The 18,366-nt window shown below is 38.8% G+C and overlaps 1 protein-coding gene across 1 annotated transcript in view; it reads right to left on the bottom strand.

Annotated features, from left to right (window-relative positions):
• Nucleotides 1–15,686: 15,686 nt before the first annotated feature.
• Nucleotides 15,687–18,366, bottom strand: part of LOC131252909 (E3 ubiquitin-protein ligase PRT6-like) — a 34,833-nt gene continuing 32,153 nt past the window's right edge. The window contains exons 5-6 of the mRNA XM_058253689.1: nucleotides 17,047–17,290; nucleotides 15,687–16,618 (exon numbers count right to left, since the gene is read on the bottom strand). Of these exons, the coding sequence (XP_058109672.1) occupies nucleotides 15,890–16,618; nucleotides 17,047–17,290 (973 nt within the window). The 3' untranslated portion in view covers nucleotides 15,687–15,889. The remainder of the gene's footprint in view (nucleotides 16,619–17,046; nucleotides 17,291–18,366) is intronic.

An 18,366-nucleotide genomic window follows, 5' to 3' on the forward strand; every position in this document is an offset into this window, starting at 1 on the left:
TCTTCGAGCGAGCATAACATGATATTGAGCGGGGCAAACATTAAATTGAGCGAGCATTGCATGGATATTGAATGGGCAAACTGTAAATTGAGCGAGCATAGGATAATATTGAGTTAGGCAAACATTAAATTGAGCGATCCTAGCATCAAATTAAGCTGGACAAACATTAAATTGACCTTATCTACCATGAAATTAAGCTGGGCAAACATTAAATTGAGCAATCCTAGCATGATATTTGTCGAGGCAAACATTAAATTGACCTTATCTACCATTAAATTAAGCTAGGCAAACATTAAATTGAGCGATCCTAGCATGATATTTATCGAGGCAAACATTAAATTGACCTTATGTACCATGAAATTAAGTTGGACAAACAATATATTGAGCGATACTAGCATGAAATTGAGCAAGGTAAACGTGTATTTCAGCGAGCCTAGCATGAGATCAAGTTAGCCCTAACAAGGAATTGAGTGAGCTTTAAATTGAATTGAGTGAGTTTGACATGTATTTGATCGATCAACGCGTAAAATTAACTAAGTATAACGCATGAAATTGACTAAGCCTAACACATGGAATTGACCGAACTTCGCATGCAATGCCATTGTACGAGTGTAGCGTTTTTTTCCAAGATCTGTACCTCCGATTGCCGCAGTACCGATCAAATGCAGGTTGAAGAGAGGTGCTGTGGAGTAAGGGAATATTTTGAACCTTTTCAAGGAGATGCAACCAGTTCATGGGATTTCATGTAACCCAAGCCAAGATGAAAAATGACAAATGTAGAATGATGATATTTAGATGAATAGCTAGATGATTCACAGAGATATCAGTAAGGAAAATGAGAAGAAAATCCCTCGTACTTCATTTCTTCATTCCAAGAGAGTGTATGGCTGGAAGCACTTGGTTTTCCGTTAGGGGCAGTGAAAGCAACACTGAAAGCAATGTAGTGAAAAGGGTATAGAAAAAGGAGGGGTATTTTTGTCCTGAAATTTAGTCTCCGCATGTGAAGGTCTAAGGTCCAAAAGAAAGTTTGTATTGTTTCCTAAAATCAGCTGGATGAAAGGTGGGGTCCACAGTCCTAAATTTCTCTAAATGGATGGGCAGGTATTTCCTACTTTGGCCGAGTATGACACTCATACGTAGATACTAGAAAAAATTTACTCGTGAAAATACATTGACTCGATTTAAAGCTTCCAATTTGTGAAACCAGCTGACTATGAATGAAAGTTACAGGACTAGATTGTTTTTTAATCCTAGCCTCTAATTCATGGACACGTTTTTCTTGAAATAGTATAGCTGGATATTTTTCATTTTGGACCGTCCAATAAATGTCCATCAACCCGATAGTCGCATAATCAAACAAGGTAATTATTGGTTGAGAGCGCATCTAAATTGATACCTTGATTTGGGTATTTTAATTTGCCAAACTTGGATTCCACGTAAGCAAAATTTACGTGCTTTGCATGTGCCTTACTATCATGAACCATGCTCTGCTAGAGTATTTAAGTTTTTCTCGCATAGAACTAGATGCACCTACTTCTTCGGCGCTAAATTCAGGGGAGCGGATTAGGTACGACCCTGGCCTCACCCAACACGGTGCGGTCCTTGTGATGGGACCCACGTTGATGTACACATTATACATCCACGCCGTTCATCCGTTTTTACAGCTTATTTTGGGCAGGAGTCCAAAATTTAATCAGATTAAAATATCTGGTGGACCACACTACAGGAAACAGTGTCGATTGACCATTAAAAACTTTTAAAATTTTCTTGCAAGTTTTGGATTTTTTATTTTTTTTTAATGAATTCAGGTCTGTGTGACTTTAGGAAGACGTTAGATGGCAAATAAACATGATAGCGGCTTTAAGGTTGGCTTTAAAGGTTTTCAATGGCAGCCATTCATGTGGTGTGGTTCAATGGGTTGAATTTGCTTCGGCCATTAGAGCTGTCAAAATAGATGAACATCATGGATATATAATAAATACATCAAGGAGGACGTTATACACGTCCCACATACATCTCCTCACACCGCGTTGGATTTGCTTCGGCCATTTAGAGCTGTCAAAATAGATGAACAGCATAGATATATAATAAATACATCAAGGAGGACATTATATACGTCCCACATACATCTCCTGGTCAAACTGCTTGGTTACCATTCAACCAACGGGAATTTCTAGTGACCTCACTCGGTGAAATTTAATTGGATCATATGCAGCTGTCAGAGATGACCTGGTCCAACATAAGAAATATAAGATGTTGCAGTGTGGTAACCCTATGTGGACAAATAGAGCTGTACATGAGTCGTGTTAGCTTGATTAGCTCACATGGTTTGACTTGAAAAAGCTCGACTGGTCTCAGCTTGAAATTGGATTTGGATTGAGTTAGGCTAGATCTTGGAGCTTGAAAAAATTTTGAGCTAAGTTCGAACTTGCTTGAGCTCAACTTGACTCGGATTGAACCTTAATTTGAACCGACTTAGATCAAATTAGCTTAGTGATTCTATTATTTTGATATGAATGCTGCTTGCCGAGTGTTTGATAAAATAACTCAGCAAAGTGTTGTTGAGGAAGGAATGGATATACCGAGTGTTTAATATGGATGTTGCTCGTCGGGTGTTTGATTTTAATGCTACTCTCCAAGTGTATGATGAAATACATGTAAAAATATTGTTATTATTTTGCATTATTTGAGATATTGAAGATATATTTTATGTGTTTAATGAAATACATGTAAAAATATTGTTATTATTTTGCCTTATTTGAGATATTGAAGATATATTTTATGTGTTTGAGAAAATGTCGCACAAGCTCAAATTGGCCTGAGCCGCTGATTGAGTCGAGCCAAGCTGGCCAAATAAGCTCAAGGACTAAGGCCAGGTCGAGCGGAGCCGTGCCATGCTAAGCTGTGGGCTCGGTTGGCTCCTGTACAACTCTAACCACAAACTCCTATGGTGATGCAACGTGACGAGATTTGATTAAGTGAAATACTCCACCTAACAACTTTGGAACATGTTTGTGACCAAATATCTGCCAGCTACATGTGGTCCAATCAAATCCCATCGCATTGCAATACTTATACTTGCCATGCAATCCATGCTTTTGAGTTGGTGGTCAACCAAACAATTTTCAAACTTTGCGTGCGGGCATAAGTTGAATGATCTTCACCCTTTGATCTTTGGCCCACAATTAGACGGTTGAGATAAGTAAGAGAATGATCCGTACATGCTGAAAGGAGGACAGGAATTGGAATTTGTCATTAGGAAAATGTTTAAGGTGATAGCCCTCCTGCAGCGGGGCCCATCACAACTACATCTGGTGCTAGTTCACCACGTGCTCCACATGGTCACCAAGGCACATTGACTGGGCCTGAGTTCAGGCCCCACAAACTAAAACGGCAGGCTTAGGCCCAGTTATACGTTGGCTTTATACTGGCCCACTTATATCCAAGACACTTGTCAGCCAAGAGTTTGTACAGTGCACACCGACAGGGATTCAATCACGACTGTTCCCCATGGTGTGGTCCACCTACGATTTAAGTCAGCTTATTTTTTGGGATCGTCCCCTAAAATGAGCTTTCAAAATGGTTGGACGGTGTGGATTTAAGGCACATACATCACTGTGAGCCCCACAGTCAGGGGTCCACCCACCTCGGTGGATGGGGGTCTTACCTAATCCGCTCCCAGGATTTCAGTCTGTACTAATCTGGCTCCCCGATCCAAACCGTTGATGCCATGAGTCTCACTTTAGACGGCCCACGCATCAAAAGTCTCCCAAACAAGAAAATTCTAACCTTTATATTGCTGTCCGGAAGATGGACAGTTAAGAAAGAAAGTACAGCAACGGTCCAGATTCAACCAGACAAGATGGCCAGGATCATCCAAATGATAGGATTTGGACTTCTGGTGCATGGGCCTACTTGTACCAACCATGGTTAAAAGACTCGGCAACTCAAGTCAAGGTCAGCCCTGAGTCGAGCCGTGACTCGCCCAAGCCCAAGGTGACCCATGGGTCGAATCGGATCAGGTCTGACCGAGCCTGAGTCGACACGGACGAGTCACATCAGACTCGTCCGAGTCTTAAAACCATGGTATCAACTGAAAACAAAAGGCCCCACCATTATCTAAGACCATAATACATCTTTCAAAAGTGGGCCCCACTGACATTATTACAATATCATACATCCCTTTGATGTGAGTGTTTGGTGGGAAGCTTCCAATGGTTTGGGCGGCTAACAATGCATATAGCCAGCTTTGTTGGTTTGACAAATGGGAAGTTTTAATCAAGGAAGTAGATTTCTGTGTGGGGTCCACATAGATGTCCGTGACAAATCCACTCCATCCATCTGTTTTGAAAGACCGAAATAGGATAGGATTCTATAAATCAGGCAGATCCAAAACTCATGTGGGCCACAACATGAAACAGTGGACATTGAATGCCTAGGGTGACAGAAGTTTTGTATCAGGATGAAATTTGCTCCTACAGTTTATCTGGGTGGTTATAACCCTACGAACGGTTGGGATGTCTTATCAATATCATAGTCAGATCCAGGAAGGTCTAAACAGTGAACGTTTTTGTTCCCACTGTTTCGTTGGTGTGGCTCACATGAATTTTGGATCTGCCTGAATTTTAGAAATCCGTCCTACTGTGGTCTTTCAAAACAGATGGACGGAGTGGATTTGTCCCTTACATCTTTGTGGGCCCCACATCTGTGCCCGGGGTCACAGGCACATCTCATCTGGGGCTTTCACATAGGACTATAGCCATTGGATATAGGATATGAGATCATATTGCAGAACCCTCTTCAAGCATGTGAGATGTTATTACCCAACGGCCAAAATAAAAGGATTACAGGTTGGATGGATAGGATCTTCTCATCTGAAGATGGTTTGTTGGATTCCGTATTGGTCCACTTGTAGAAAATGAGTGTACACAACACCGTTCATGCATCAGGACTATGATTCCTCTACTGTTGGTGTGGGAGTCCAATCAATGCAGTCTGGACCACAAAACCATGGGCCCCACTTGTTTATATGAATTAGGTAAATCGAGATGATGAAGGGACATGGATTATTCAACGTGAATTCCGATTTAGAATGGATTTCTTTGCATTTCCAAACATGTAGGCCAACCAGCCAACCACTCAACCACCATCTTGTCATGTAGCGGCAGAACCGTCAACAGGTAGGAAACGGATTGGCTACTCCCCCTGCCACCAACCAATGGTGGGTGGTCGGTTCTCTGTGAGACCCACCATGGTGTATGTGTTTCCTCCATGCCGTCCATCTATTTTTCTAGATCATTTTATGGTATGAGATAAAAAATGAGTTATATCTCAATCCCAAGTGGAACACATTACAGGAAACAGTATTGAATGAACATCGATCATTAAAAACTTTTTGGGGGCCATAAAAGTTTTGGATCAAGATGATATTTGTTTTTTTTTCTCTTCATCTATGTCTGTATGACCTAATCAACAGATTGGATGTCAAATAAACAGTACAGCGGGCCTTAGGAGGAATTAATGGTGGATATCCAATCACTATTGTTTTCCTGTGGTATGGTCCACATGATATTTTTATCCCTCTCATTTTTAGTATCAAGCACTAAAATGATCTGTAAAATTGGACGAAGAGCATGGATGAAACACATACATCATGGTGGGGTCCATGGACCCGAGGATACCCGATTGACACAACACCAATTTTAGGGCTCGGGGTTTAAGTATTCAGACCCGCTTACAAAATGGGGCTGGCCCACAGAGAGGAAGGGCGAGGGAGAGATCAGCTGAAGCGGATTGCATGCTGTGCTGACCTCGGTGGTGTGTTGGTGGCATCAACTTTTGTACTTTTGTAGGTCCCATTGTGATGTATGTGTTATATCCACACCATTTTGCGAGATTATTTTAGGGCAATGGCCCGAAAATGAGTTAGATCCGAAGCTTAAGTGGAGTATACTATAAAAGACAGCCGAGATTGAAAGTCTACCATTGAAAACTTCCTAGGAATCTCAAGTTGAAATGACCTTATAAAAGGCGGATGGCAAATAAACATCATGATGGGGCTTACAAAGGTTTCAACCGGTGGGTGTCATTGTCCACATTGATTTCTATTGTGTAATCCAATTGAGCTCTAGATCTACCTCATTTTTGTGCCTATGCCTTAAAATGATTTCAAAAAATAATTGGAAAGTGTGGATATAATACACATCATAGTGGACCCCACAAAACTTAGTGACGTCAACACGTGATCGAGGCCAAACTTGGTGAGGTCAACGCACCACTGAGGTCGTACACCATGCAATCCACTTTGAAAGAAAAGGTGTGGCTGGGTGTAACAAGAAGAGGACTGGTAGAACAATTTCGAGCCATCCACACTCTTTTTTCTTTTAGTGTTTTAGGGCCCACTTGTTTTAGATTTACCTATTTATTGTGTTGATATTTTAATTTAAGCTATGTTAATAAATAAAAAGTGGATGTCACACCGTCATCATAATAGACCTCATAAAACCTTAATTTCATGAGCTCCTTAGTAACCAGCATCTATCCAACGACGCTCATTAAACAAGAGGGTGAGCTACCTGCAATAAAAATTTTAAATGAAAAAATATCACTACCGTCGCTTGAAATGCTACATGCCGAAATAGTAAAATTTAATATTTTACTAACTTCAGACCAAAGGTGTCCCAAAGCTACTCACAAATAGAAATGAAACTTGCCAAGCCATGTAAATGAAAAAGAGCCCACTTACACACCACACATGTGATAAAGGGCCAAATGTGTTTGCAATCTAATCCGTCCATCTAACAGCCCAACCATGTAAATGCCTCACTTGACTAGGATCCAACTTGGACTCAACTAGAACCCGGTTTGGTACAGGGCCAAAGATCCAATGGGCACACAAAGGGTGGATGGACCCGATCGGATCTGGATCTAGGTCTTAAATAACAAGAACAAGACCTAAAAGGTCTTGGACCTAGGAAGACATGACCTTGATCATCCAGATCCATGGGTTTCCGACCTGTTGGTGGACCTATCTAAGGAGTGCCCTCTCACAAAACCCTATTAAAACTGTTTTAATCTTTGATCTTAAGAAACTTTGGTGTGTGTGTGTATTTGCTTCCATGTTCTCCAATAGGTGGAAATATAGACAACCTACTTTAGAAGCATCTTCAAAACTAGGGCTAAGAGACAAAACCCTTGTTTCAAACCTAAATGAGTGTTTTACCGTCCCTTTGGATCACCACCCGCAAAACATATGTTTCAACCCACCTAAAAATTTTGGCAAGAAAACAATGCCCCACCATAACCAAAAAAAAAGAAGAAGATTTGTTTTTAAAATAAAAAATAAAAATTATAAGCGACGAATGTGGAGATCCTCCCGCAGTTGATGATCACTCTTCCATCTCTCTATTGATACTATGCAAAGCAATTATTCTATAAGTGTTGAGCATCGGCCTACCTTGGTGCATGTATAACATCCAACTTATCCACAAGGTAGGCCCAACCTCAAAATTATATGTCCCAAAAATCAGGCCAATCCAACCATCATGTGATTTTAGAGGTTTTTAAATGGTCGTCCATTATTTTGTGGTTGGGCGTATCATGTTGCATATATGCCATAGGATTTGCTCATTACACAAGCCCGATCACGATTATGGTATTGTTGGAGTTGTGTGCCTATCGCAGTGATGATCTTAACCATTGATTTAATGACCTCATCTCGATCGGCATGTTATTAGTTTCCTTACAAAGGATGGCCACATGAAAATAACCACATGTTCGTTTTAAAATTTACTGAGTTGTCATAGAATGCAACTCTTCTTTGGTCAATGATCATTTACCCAAACTCAAGTTCCCAAGGATCAGAAACATCTCCTTTAATATAATTATGACATTAATAATATGAGCACAATGGGTACTTGAACCCATGACCTCATGTTGAAACTCTTGTGAGTTTGCCACTGAGGCATGAGTAAGGACCCAATCTTCGATCTACCCTAGAATCTAGATATGAGTATTAGTATCCATGGATGTGGGATATTACTATTAAACTCGTTGGATAAGGATCACTTTGAGTCTTAAAATTGTGAGACATGCTTGTTCAAGATTGACTTGTGTACTAGATTCAACTAGCACCTAGAATTGAAGTAATGTCAACCCGATCAACAATGATTGACAACACTCACAACAAAGATTTTTTTTTTTTTTCTTTCACACGCACTCACACACCTCTCACACCCACACCCACACACTCACACCACATTGGTTTTTTAATGTCATAATGGGTACTAGAACTCATGACCTCGTGTGAGTCTACCATTGAGGCATAAGTAAGAACCCCACACACAATAGAGAATGATTACTAGCAAAATGACACTGTTGTGACAATCCCAAGTGCAAGATTGTGTTGTAGTCTTAATTCGGTGAGACCGAGATCGTTCCATAGGAAATTAGGTTGATAATACAATAAGAACTAATCAAGTAGTTTGGGTTTTTAATTCAATAGAAGAAAAAGATGATTTAAACAATAATTAAAAACACTAATAATCCAAGAATTCCCACTTAACAAATTTTGACATCCAATTCATCTTCTTTAAATTAATAACTCAAATAGAACTAGATTCCAATCCATTCCAACCGAAAGATAAAGCTATAAATCCAATTACAAACATCTAACAAGATATTTGAATTGAGATAGATTGATCCCTCATGAAAATGTAGGCAATTGATCATAGAAAATCAAAAGCATCTAGTGTACTCGGAGTTAACAATAAATTGATCAATTTTACAGATCGATTCCTTTTACAATTTAGGAATTTAATAATAATAAAAAAATCACAATTCAACATTAAAAAATCATAAACTTAAATTAAATAACAAAATTCAACAAGAGATTCATACCTTAGCCTTGGTTAACAGATTAGGCTAGTATTGCTAACATCTTCAACAAAAACAAAAGAAAACAAATTCGGAAGGAATGATTAAAGAAGAAGAACGGTGCTGGAAGAGCTTCACATTCTCTAATCATCTCTCAACAACCTAATTCGTATCTAGAAAAGCCTCAAAAATCTCTTTACATAGGAATTGTTCATGCCAACTTAAAATTTACGAAGTGACGCAAATCGTCGATCGATCGATCGAGCATTCCAACTGATGACTCCCAAAAACGTCCAATGATTAAATTGAAAATTTCGTTACATTGTCGATCGATTAAAACTCTACTAATTTTTTGCATGAATGTTCATTTGATCTTTGGTCACTTTCATCACTGCCGTACTTAATTTTCTTAGATTTTTTTGGTCTTCATTCAATAAAAATAATCACAATTCAATATTAAAAAATCAAAAACTTAAATTAAATAACAAAATTCAACAAGAGATTCATCCCTTAGTCTTAGTTAATAGATTAGCCTACTATTACTAACATCTTCAACAAAAACAAAAGAAAACAAATTCAAAAGGAATGATCAAAGAAGAAGAACGGTGCCTGAAGAGCTTCACATTCTCTAACCATCTCTCCACAACCTAATTCGTATTTAGAAAAGCCTCAAAAATCTCTTTACATACGAATTGTTCAAACTGACTTAAAATTTACGAAGTGGCGCAATTCTTCAATTGATCGATCGAGCATTCCAACCGATAAGTCCCAAAAACGTCCAATGATTGAATTGAAAATTTTGTTACATTGTCGATCGATTAAAACTCTGCTAATTTTTTGTGTGAATGTTCATTTGATCTTTGATCACTTTCATCTTTGTTGTACTTAATTTTCTTAGATTTTTTTGGTCTTCAATTCTTCATCTTTCAACTTCAATTCACCAATTCTTTATCTCGGTTTCTTTAAAGCTTTAATTTCCTCACTTTAAATACATATTCAACTTTGGATTCAAAATAGTTCTCCATGTAAAAAAATATTTATAATTAGCTCAATATAGTACTTAACTGCAAGGGAAAACAATGCATATGAAGGGATAAAAAGCAATATTTGAGTCTCAAGAGGCACCAAGTGGAATGGTACACTAGGACCCTAGAGATGGCCCAAATGGTGGGATCCATGGGAAGATCAAGAGGCGTTAGCCCTCTTTTACGCCCACACAAGAGCTAATATAAGAGAACCTTAGACATTTACATACAAATCTATGCCCATGGCTCTCCATGGAAGCCTATGTATTAATAAGTAAACAACTTTCTTCTCCATTTGAATCTTAGGTTTGAAAAGTGGGGTACACTCCACCAATCAAGTCCCTCTTTTAACCTTAAGAGTCAATGAAAAAGGATTAAAAATAGTAAAATTAGACATAACCCATGGCCATGCAGAGGAAGAAAAATCACTAAAAGGCCATCTATAAGTCAATTTTGATCTAGAGATAGAATTTTAGATTTATAAGTGATGGAAAGATGTTTCATGAGTGCAGAAAACTAATTTCATATTATAAAGATGTGCATAAAAAAGTATTTCAAAACCCGACATGCGACTGCCTCACCTTTATAGCTAAGACAACTAAACATGTGAGCTCTAGGTTGATCTAATCTATCGGCTGGCTCTTGATTATAGATCACATATGCTGGTGGTTGGCTCTTTAATTAGAATGGTCCAACTTATCTTGAGTGGCCATGATGATCCCATCTGATCCCATCTTCTTAGGATGGGAGAAAACTCGATCTTGAGTTCACACTTAAACATCTTCATTAGATCAGCCACCTACATATGGTACAAGATGTTTGACGTTTAAAACACATATCATATAGAAATGACTAGGAAGTTGGAAATGATATACATTGTCATTGATCTTCCCGTTGATTTCATATATTCCAATCTTTTGCTCATTAAGCTTGTTGTATTTCACGACAGGAAATCAATCTTTTGTAAGGATGGCCCACACAAAATTACCTTATTCTTTGCATTGCTAGCTTCAATTTTTTCCTCACTTCCTCATATAAGACTTTTAGGGGGCGTTTGGTGCAGGGTATTAGATGGGGTAGAATTGTATTTGGTCCGTGCAATTCCATCTAGTATTTGGAGAGGAAGGGAAAGTTTGGGATTAAGTGGGATGGAATTGCACTTAGTCTCATGGAATTGCATTTGGTTCACGCAGGATTTCCGTGGATTTTGAAATCCACTACACATGTGGGCCCCACATTAATGCATGTGTTTATCCATGCTGTCCATCCATATAAACTGTTTAGACGTGGCATTCTGGTTATATGTGTACAAGTGAACAACATCCATTGTGAATTTGATTACAATTCCATGGTCCACCAAACAGGATTTCACTTAAGCCTATGTTTTCAGCAAAATTTTTATTCCAAACATGGGATTGGATGGCTATCATACTATGGTATTTCCAGACATGCAATCATTGTGCAATAAGGATGTTAATACCATCTAATACAATTCAATACCATTCAATTCCACTGACCAAACATGTCCTTAATTGTTCAGTTCAATCTTCATCTTTTACACTTGCTTAAACAATTTGCAAATAGGCATGAGATCATGTGCATTATTTGGGTTCTATCTCTAGATAACTTCGAAAATATACTTCTTAGTGGTCCAATTTTATGAGTAGTTGAAATCAAACTCCACCTGGGATAATGATAAACCTCATCGCTTGGGCTTGTCACCAAACTGTCACGAGCTTTTCTAGGCTATAATTCACTGCCTTAGGTCGGTGAAATTTATTATTAAAATTTAGATTTATGCCCAATTTTTTGTACAGATAATGTAAGAAGTGATTGTCAAACTTAAGTCACTGTTAGATGTGATGCTACTTAGAACCCCATGTAGTTGTATGATCTTCTGAAAGAATATATCTGCAATGTGTGAGGCATCCATTGTCTGTAACAGGGAACAAACTGCACAATCTTTAAAAAGCAGTCAAGTACAACTATGGTTGAATTCACTCCATGTTGGGTATGTGGAAGTAGGGCATGAAAGTCGGGCAGGCTGGTGCTCAATCATAGCCCAACCCAATGTTCCTATACCTCTACCCTACCTCAACCCAAACCAACCTCGGGCTGGGAATTCTCAACCCAAGCCCAAACCAAGTGGGCTCGGTTGGGTTGGTCGGGTGGATGCATGCTAATATTTTCGTTATTACAATAGTCTATTATATTTCAAAACACATCTTATTTTTTTGACGTATGATTTTATTAATTATATGTAGTTATTTATTTTAAAGAACATTTTTTTCTAAACAAACAAGTTAAAATATAGGATAACTACTCCTTTAAAAGTTGTGTTGTGTAGCACACAATCTATTTGGGAGAGAGAAATCCGGCATATCTTGTTAGCTCGAGTCATCGGAAATAATGTGGACCAATACACCCAATGGCACTAGAACTTCCTATGCCTTCAACATAGATGATCCACATTCATTTATAATTTATAAGTTATATATATATATATATATATCGGGTTGGGGTTGGGTCGGGCAACTTGAGACCTCAACTTGAGCCTGACCCAAGTTTTATTGGGTTGGTGTTTGGGTTGGGTCCGTCATGGGTCGGTCAGGTTCAACCTGCCCAACTTTCGGCCTTATGTGGAAGCCCTAAGATGAAGTCTATGCTAAGATCCTTCCACGGTGTGTTGGGAGTAAGAAGGGGTGAATAGAGTCTAGCATTTGCATCTGCCTCTTTTAATACTTGGCAAGTGTGGCACCGTTCAACAAATCGGGCTTACCAAGCAATTTTTATATGATTTTCTCTTGATGGGAACACTCACCGAACACACAAGCATATCCCCTTGAAGAAAAACTCTTCATGCTATGATATTCATCAAGTAATCTGTTCTTAAATTCACGCACAATTCAACCAAGATCAGGATTATCTGTATATGTTTCCTTGAGTTTCTTGAATCCTGGAACACTATTAATATTCGATGTTGCTGATAATATGGTTAGATGACTCAATAAATCAGTAACTCATTTCAACACCTTTTCTTGGTGCTTTATAGAGAAGGTGTACTTGTGTAAGGACATCCACTTGGTGTGGTGGCTGCTGAGATTGTATTGCCCATTGATGTACTTTAATGCCTCATGATCCGACCAGAGAATGAACTCTAACTGGATCAGGTAATGTTGCCAATGACGAAGAGCTTGCACTATGGCATAAAACTCTGATATCATATGTAGAGTACCTCTACTTTTAGCCCATTCAAAATCTCGCTATAGTATGAAACTGGTTTACCTTAACTGAATACCACTCCAATGTCAATTTATGAAGCATCACAACACACTTTAAACATCTCGTTAATATCAGGCATGATGAGGGCCATGGTCATAGATAGGGCTGAAAGTCAGGCAGGTTATGTTGGGTTGGTGCTCAACCCGTGCCCAACCCAAGGTTCTTATACCTCAACCCTAGGCCAACCCAACCCAACCTCGGGTTGGGAATTCTCAACCCAAGCCCAACCCAAGCGGGATCGGTCAGGTAGATATATGCTAATATTTTCGTTATTACATTAGTCAGTTATATTTTCAATACGCGTCTTATATTTTGTACCTATAAATTTATTTATTATATATGTAGTTATTTATCGTAAAAAAGTTTATTTTTTCTAAACAAACTAACTAAAATATAGGACAACTACTCCTTTAAAAGTTGTATTGTGTATCAAGCAATCTATTTGGGAGAGAGAAATCCGGCGTGTCTTGTTAGCTCGAGTCATCAAAAATGATGTGTAGCAATGAAACCTGACGACATTGGAATTTCTTGTGCCTTCAACATAGACGATCTGCACTCAATTATAATTAACTTATAAAGAACTTATATATCAATTGGGTTCGGGTTGGGTCGGGTAACCTGAGACCTCAACCCGAGCCCAACTCAAGTTTTATCGGTTCGGTGTTTGTATGGCCCAAGCTCGAGACCAAACCTGATACATCCTGCCCAAGCTCAACCCAATGTCGGGTCAGTCATGGGTTGGTTGGGTTGAACCCACCCAACTTTCAGCCCTAGTCACAAAAAGCTTCTCTTTGATGTGTTCAAACCTCTCTTGTGCATCGAGATTCTATTAAAAACATCATTCTTCAAGCAATCAGTGAGCAAAGCAACGATACTGTTGACATTATTGATGAAACGATGATAGAAGGAAACAAGCTCATGGAATCTCTGGACTTTCCTCAAAGTGGGCCAGTCTTGAAGTAATAGAATCTTGGATGCGTCCACCAATACCTCAACGCCAGTCAAGATGTTTCCAAGAAATATCATGCAATATAACAAATAGTTACACTTATCAAAGTTAACATGCTATTTCATGCCGAAAGACATCGAATATGGCTTGAAGATGTTGAAGATGGTTCTCATGTGATGAGATATAAATGAGGATATTGTCAAAGTAACAACCGTGAACAGCCCGATGATTGGTTTTAGCACTTGGTTATAAACCAAAAGGAATCACCAACTACTCATATAAGTCTCTTGAAGGCGGTCTTCCACGTTAGGTGGCCATTGAAAGGACGGCAAAAAATGAAAATACTTGATGGTTAAAGAAAGTAAGGGGCAAGATTGTCTTGTACATTTGCTTTTTTGCACAGTATTAGATGGTATAGAAAATTCCAATCAGCGTTTGAAAATGACAAAAAGGTTTGGATTAATCCTCATATGGTATCACATCATCCATAGCCAAAATCCACTACATCTGTGGGCTCCATGTTGATGCATGTGTATTATCCATACCATCCATCCATATGTGCCCTTCACATGTGACATTCAAGTTGCATAGTGGGCCCAAATGTGGGACTGTACAGTCAAAATACCATGATATTTCCAATGCAATTCCATACCATTTAATCCGCTGTCCAAAGAGGCCCTAAGGTGTCCAGAGTCCAGGAACTCAGATTCAGCAATGACCCTTCCTCCGGTACCAGGACTGGAAAAGCTATTTGGGCCCGTCATGATATATGCATTTTATCCACACCGTTCATTCATTTTGCAAACTCATATTAGGTCCCTCCTGTTTAAAGGACATTGATGTTTGTAGTTGTCATTCCTGCTTAAGGTTTTCTTGGGCGGTTGTTTCTAATAAAAGTTTCATTACCTTAAAATAATAATAATAATAATTATTATTATTATTATTATTATTATTATTATGATAATTTATTATGCTTATGCAGAAAGAAGCAATGGATGGATTCTATCTTACACAATCCATTACATTTGAAGATGGCTAAACCTGAAATAGGGGCATTGTATTCCAAAAACATTTGGCACAAAACAGATGCAGGAATATGTTTTGGGCCCACAGTGATGTATAAGTCACCGTACATCCGTTCCGCCAACTCATTGTAGGGAAGGAGCCCAAAAATACCAGGCAAACCTAAAGCTCAAGTGAACCACACCCCATGGAATTGAACATCTATCGTTGGTAACTGCCTGGGGGCCACAAAAATTTCGGATTAAGCTGATTTTTATGTTTTCCCGTTGACCATATCTCTATGATCTTATGAACAGGTTGGATGACATATAAACATCAGTGCAGGTCCTATGAAGGTATTGGCTTTCAACAGACAAGGTCCGTTAGGACCACTGTTTCATGTGGTGTGGCCCATTTGAATTATGAATCTGCCTCATTTATTTATTTATTTTTTACACATGTCCTAAACTGAGCTTGTGGAACAGACGAAAGACATGGATATAACATATTCATCATAGTGGCTCCATATTTTTTGTGTCGTATAGAAATACATGGAATCCATTAAAATTCACATGATTTTCAATCAAGTAATTTCCCCAAAAAACCAAACTAGTATAAAAAGTAATAATGACCTATTTACAGGCTATTTACAGGTAATTGTGGAAATCAAACAGGCCCTTGATAGGAATAAACAATTAAAAAGTAGGAAATAACATCTCACCATTACGGCAGCCTGCCGCTCTCGAACCTTTGCCTTTCACTCTTCAGCATCAGAAGGAGGCGCTGCTATCTTCGTAGTATCAACCAAACTCATTTGGGACAGACGACGTACCACATCAGGTGCAAAGGGTTGTAGTTTGGTCATGCATCCAGCATCAAGCTCACCAAACTTCTTCAATAAAATTTCAATTAAAGAAGAAAAGTTTCGTGGGCTTGCTTCCATAAGGCTGTGTTCATTTTCTTTCTTAAACTTCCTCATTAATGAAACCAGTAGTGTAAGCATGCTTTGCTGCTTCCATTCATCAGGCCCATTAGTTGCTCCCACATCAATTTCTTCACTAGCACAAGTCAACAAAGGGAACAAATCCTCATCAACAGATGAAGTACTTGAGCATGACTGATCGCCACCATATTTAGCCACACCAATCTGTTTGTGGATGGAACAGATATCTAGCGCAAGTGAAAGTAAGTGCAAAGCTGTTAGAAGAACTCCATCAGGAGCACGTGATAGAGAATATTTGTCTGTGAATACAGCATAAAATAGCACTGTGCGGACAAGTTGAAGGACCGCCTTGGATGTAGCTATTCTAGAGAGAGAATTGAGGGGATAAAAGACCTTTGTCCATTGAGGTAACTGAACTGTCAAAGCTGACACCTTGCAGAACCTTAAATACCTTTCTTCTGCAACTTGTAAATCCCTCGAGTTCCAGCGAGGGTGATACAGGTCCAATTCCTTCCAATATTCTTTCCTCAGTGAATATCTACCCTGAAGTGCACAAAAGAGAACAGTGTTAATGGCTGTTGCTCATTCAAATGAGCCTGCTATCAGGACTCACCTAAGATTGACAGTTATCCTCACACCACATGCCAACATCTCAAACATGTGTGAGATTCGGGGTATCCATATGAGTGGGGCATACTGAACCTGTATTGGGCCCACGTATAAGTCGGCCAGTTGGAAGATGGTACCACCGGTCTGTATCCAACATACACATTACCAGCCTGATGAGAGAACCAACCACGATTGTTCAGCCACGACATGTTCAAAATGAGCCCACCTGATGGATGGCCCAGTACTCAAACACATTTGCGTTGGCATGTGTCACAAAGAAAACCCTCAATCTCACACAAGCTTAGTCCCGTTGTCATTCTTATTTTCAAAAATAGTAGCAAACAGTTCAGTAGGACCAAAACCTGCTTCGTCCCAGATGGGTTGTAATATTCTGCAAGCATATCCACAGTTTTCTGAAGCTGGTCGCTCTTACAAAAGTTGTGAGGAAGAGCTTTTACCAGCTCGCTATGAGTGGCATCTCCGACAGACAGCTTATAAACCAACTCTCTACGCAAATTTTCATCTGTGGATAGTCCACAAAACTGCCGTTCTTTGACTATTTGTATGATAAGAGTGAACATTTCCCGCACTAACACTGGCTCATACCTGAAAAGAGTGTTCTTTTACAGAGCATTTAGTTTCTATAACTGTTTTAAAAAAACTAAAACCTGACTGCTAAATACCTTCAAACCAGGAACCATGCAAGAATAATTAGAAGGGAAGCAAGCATGATGCATAGGTACAACATAAATACAGTGCTTAATTATGAGATAAGGCTAATCCTATATGCATTTAATATGTAAAAAGAGTAACTGGACAAGTGTTCCAACAGTAAATTAATACACAGCAAGCAAGATGGTTTTTTCATGTCAAAAGAGAGTACTGCCAAGTTACATTAGTTGAGAAATTTTTTCTTTATAGATAGCAAGCAGTTAGGATTTCTTTCTTTGTTTTGGTAGGTAAGCTGAGCTCAAACCTGAGACATCGGTGTTGAGGCGAAGACAGCCTACTATTGATCTATGGGCTTGAACCATGTTTCTTTAATGTAATTTGAGAGAATTTCTTAGTAACTAGAAAATAACAAAAATAAAAACATCCTTTTACATGTGCAAAGCTAATTGCAACAATCACTGAGTCCCCTCTTCATCTCCCTCAGAAGATTAGACAAGCTGTATGTTTTGAAAATTAAAAGATTTATCATCCATGCTGTTTTTTAACCCTTTTTTTTTTCAAAAAGTAATAAAATATTTATCATCCATACCGTTTTTTAACCCTTTTTTTTCAAAATTCTAGAGGCAGATTTCCACTTCATCCAGCCAGCTCAAATTCTATGAACAACATCCTTCTCAAGCTCTTCACTCTCTTCAAATACTGATCCAAGATATTGAAAATGGTCATTTTGGTATACCTCATCAACAATCTTAACTAATCCGCGGAGGAATTATAACGAAATTTTATTAAGTGTCACAAAACAGATGCATAAAAAGCAACAACCTGATAAAAGAGAGACTACAGCCAGCAAGGGCATTTGAACATGAAGCCCATCCTTTGACATTTAACGCCCTACTAAAGACCTCTTGCTCAGAGCCACACTTATTTTGAAATCAGCAAGCATTCCTCTCTCCCCAAATTGGCCATAAGAATCATGACTAGCTGCCACGACACTCTTCCTTCTTTTCCAG

Source organism: Magnolia sinica, chromosome 8, assembly GCF_029962835.1.
Source record: "Magnolia sinica isolate HGM2019 chromosome 8, MsV1, whole genome shotgun sequence".
Taxonomy (NCBI): domain Eukaryota; kingdom Viridiplantae; phylum Streptophyta; class Magnoliopsida; order Magnoliales; family Magnoliaceae; genus Magnolia; species Magnolia sinica.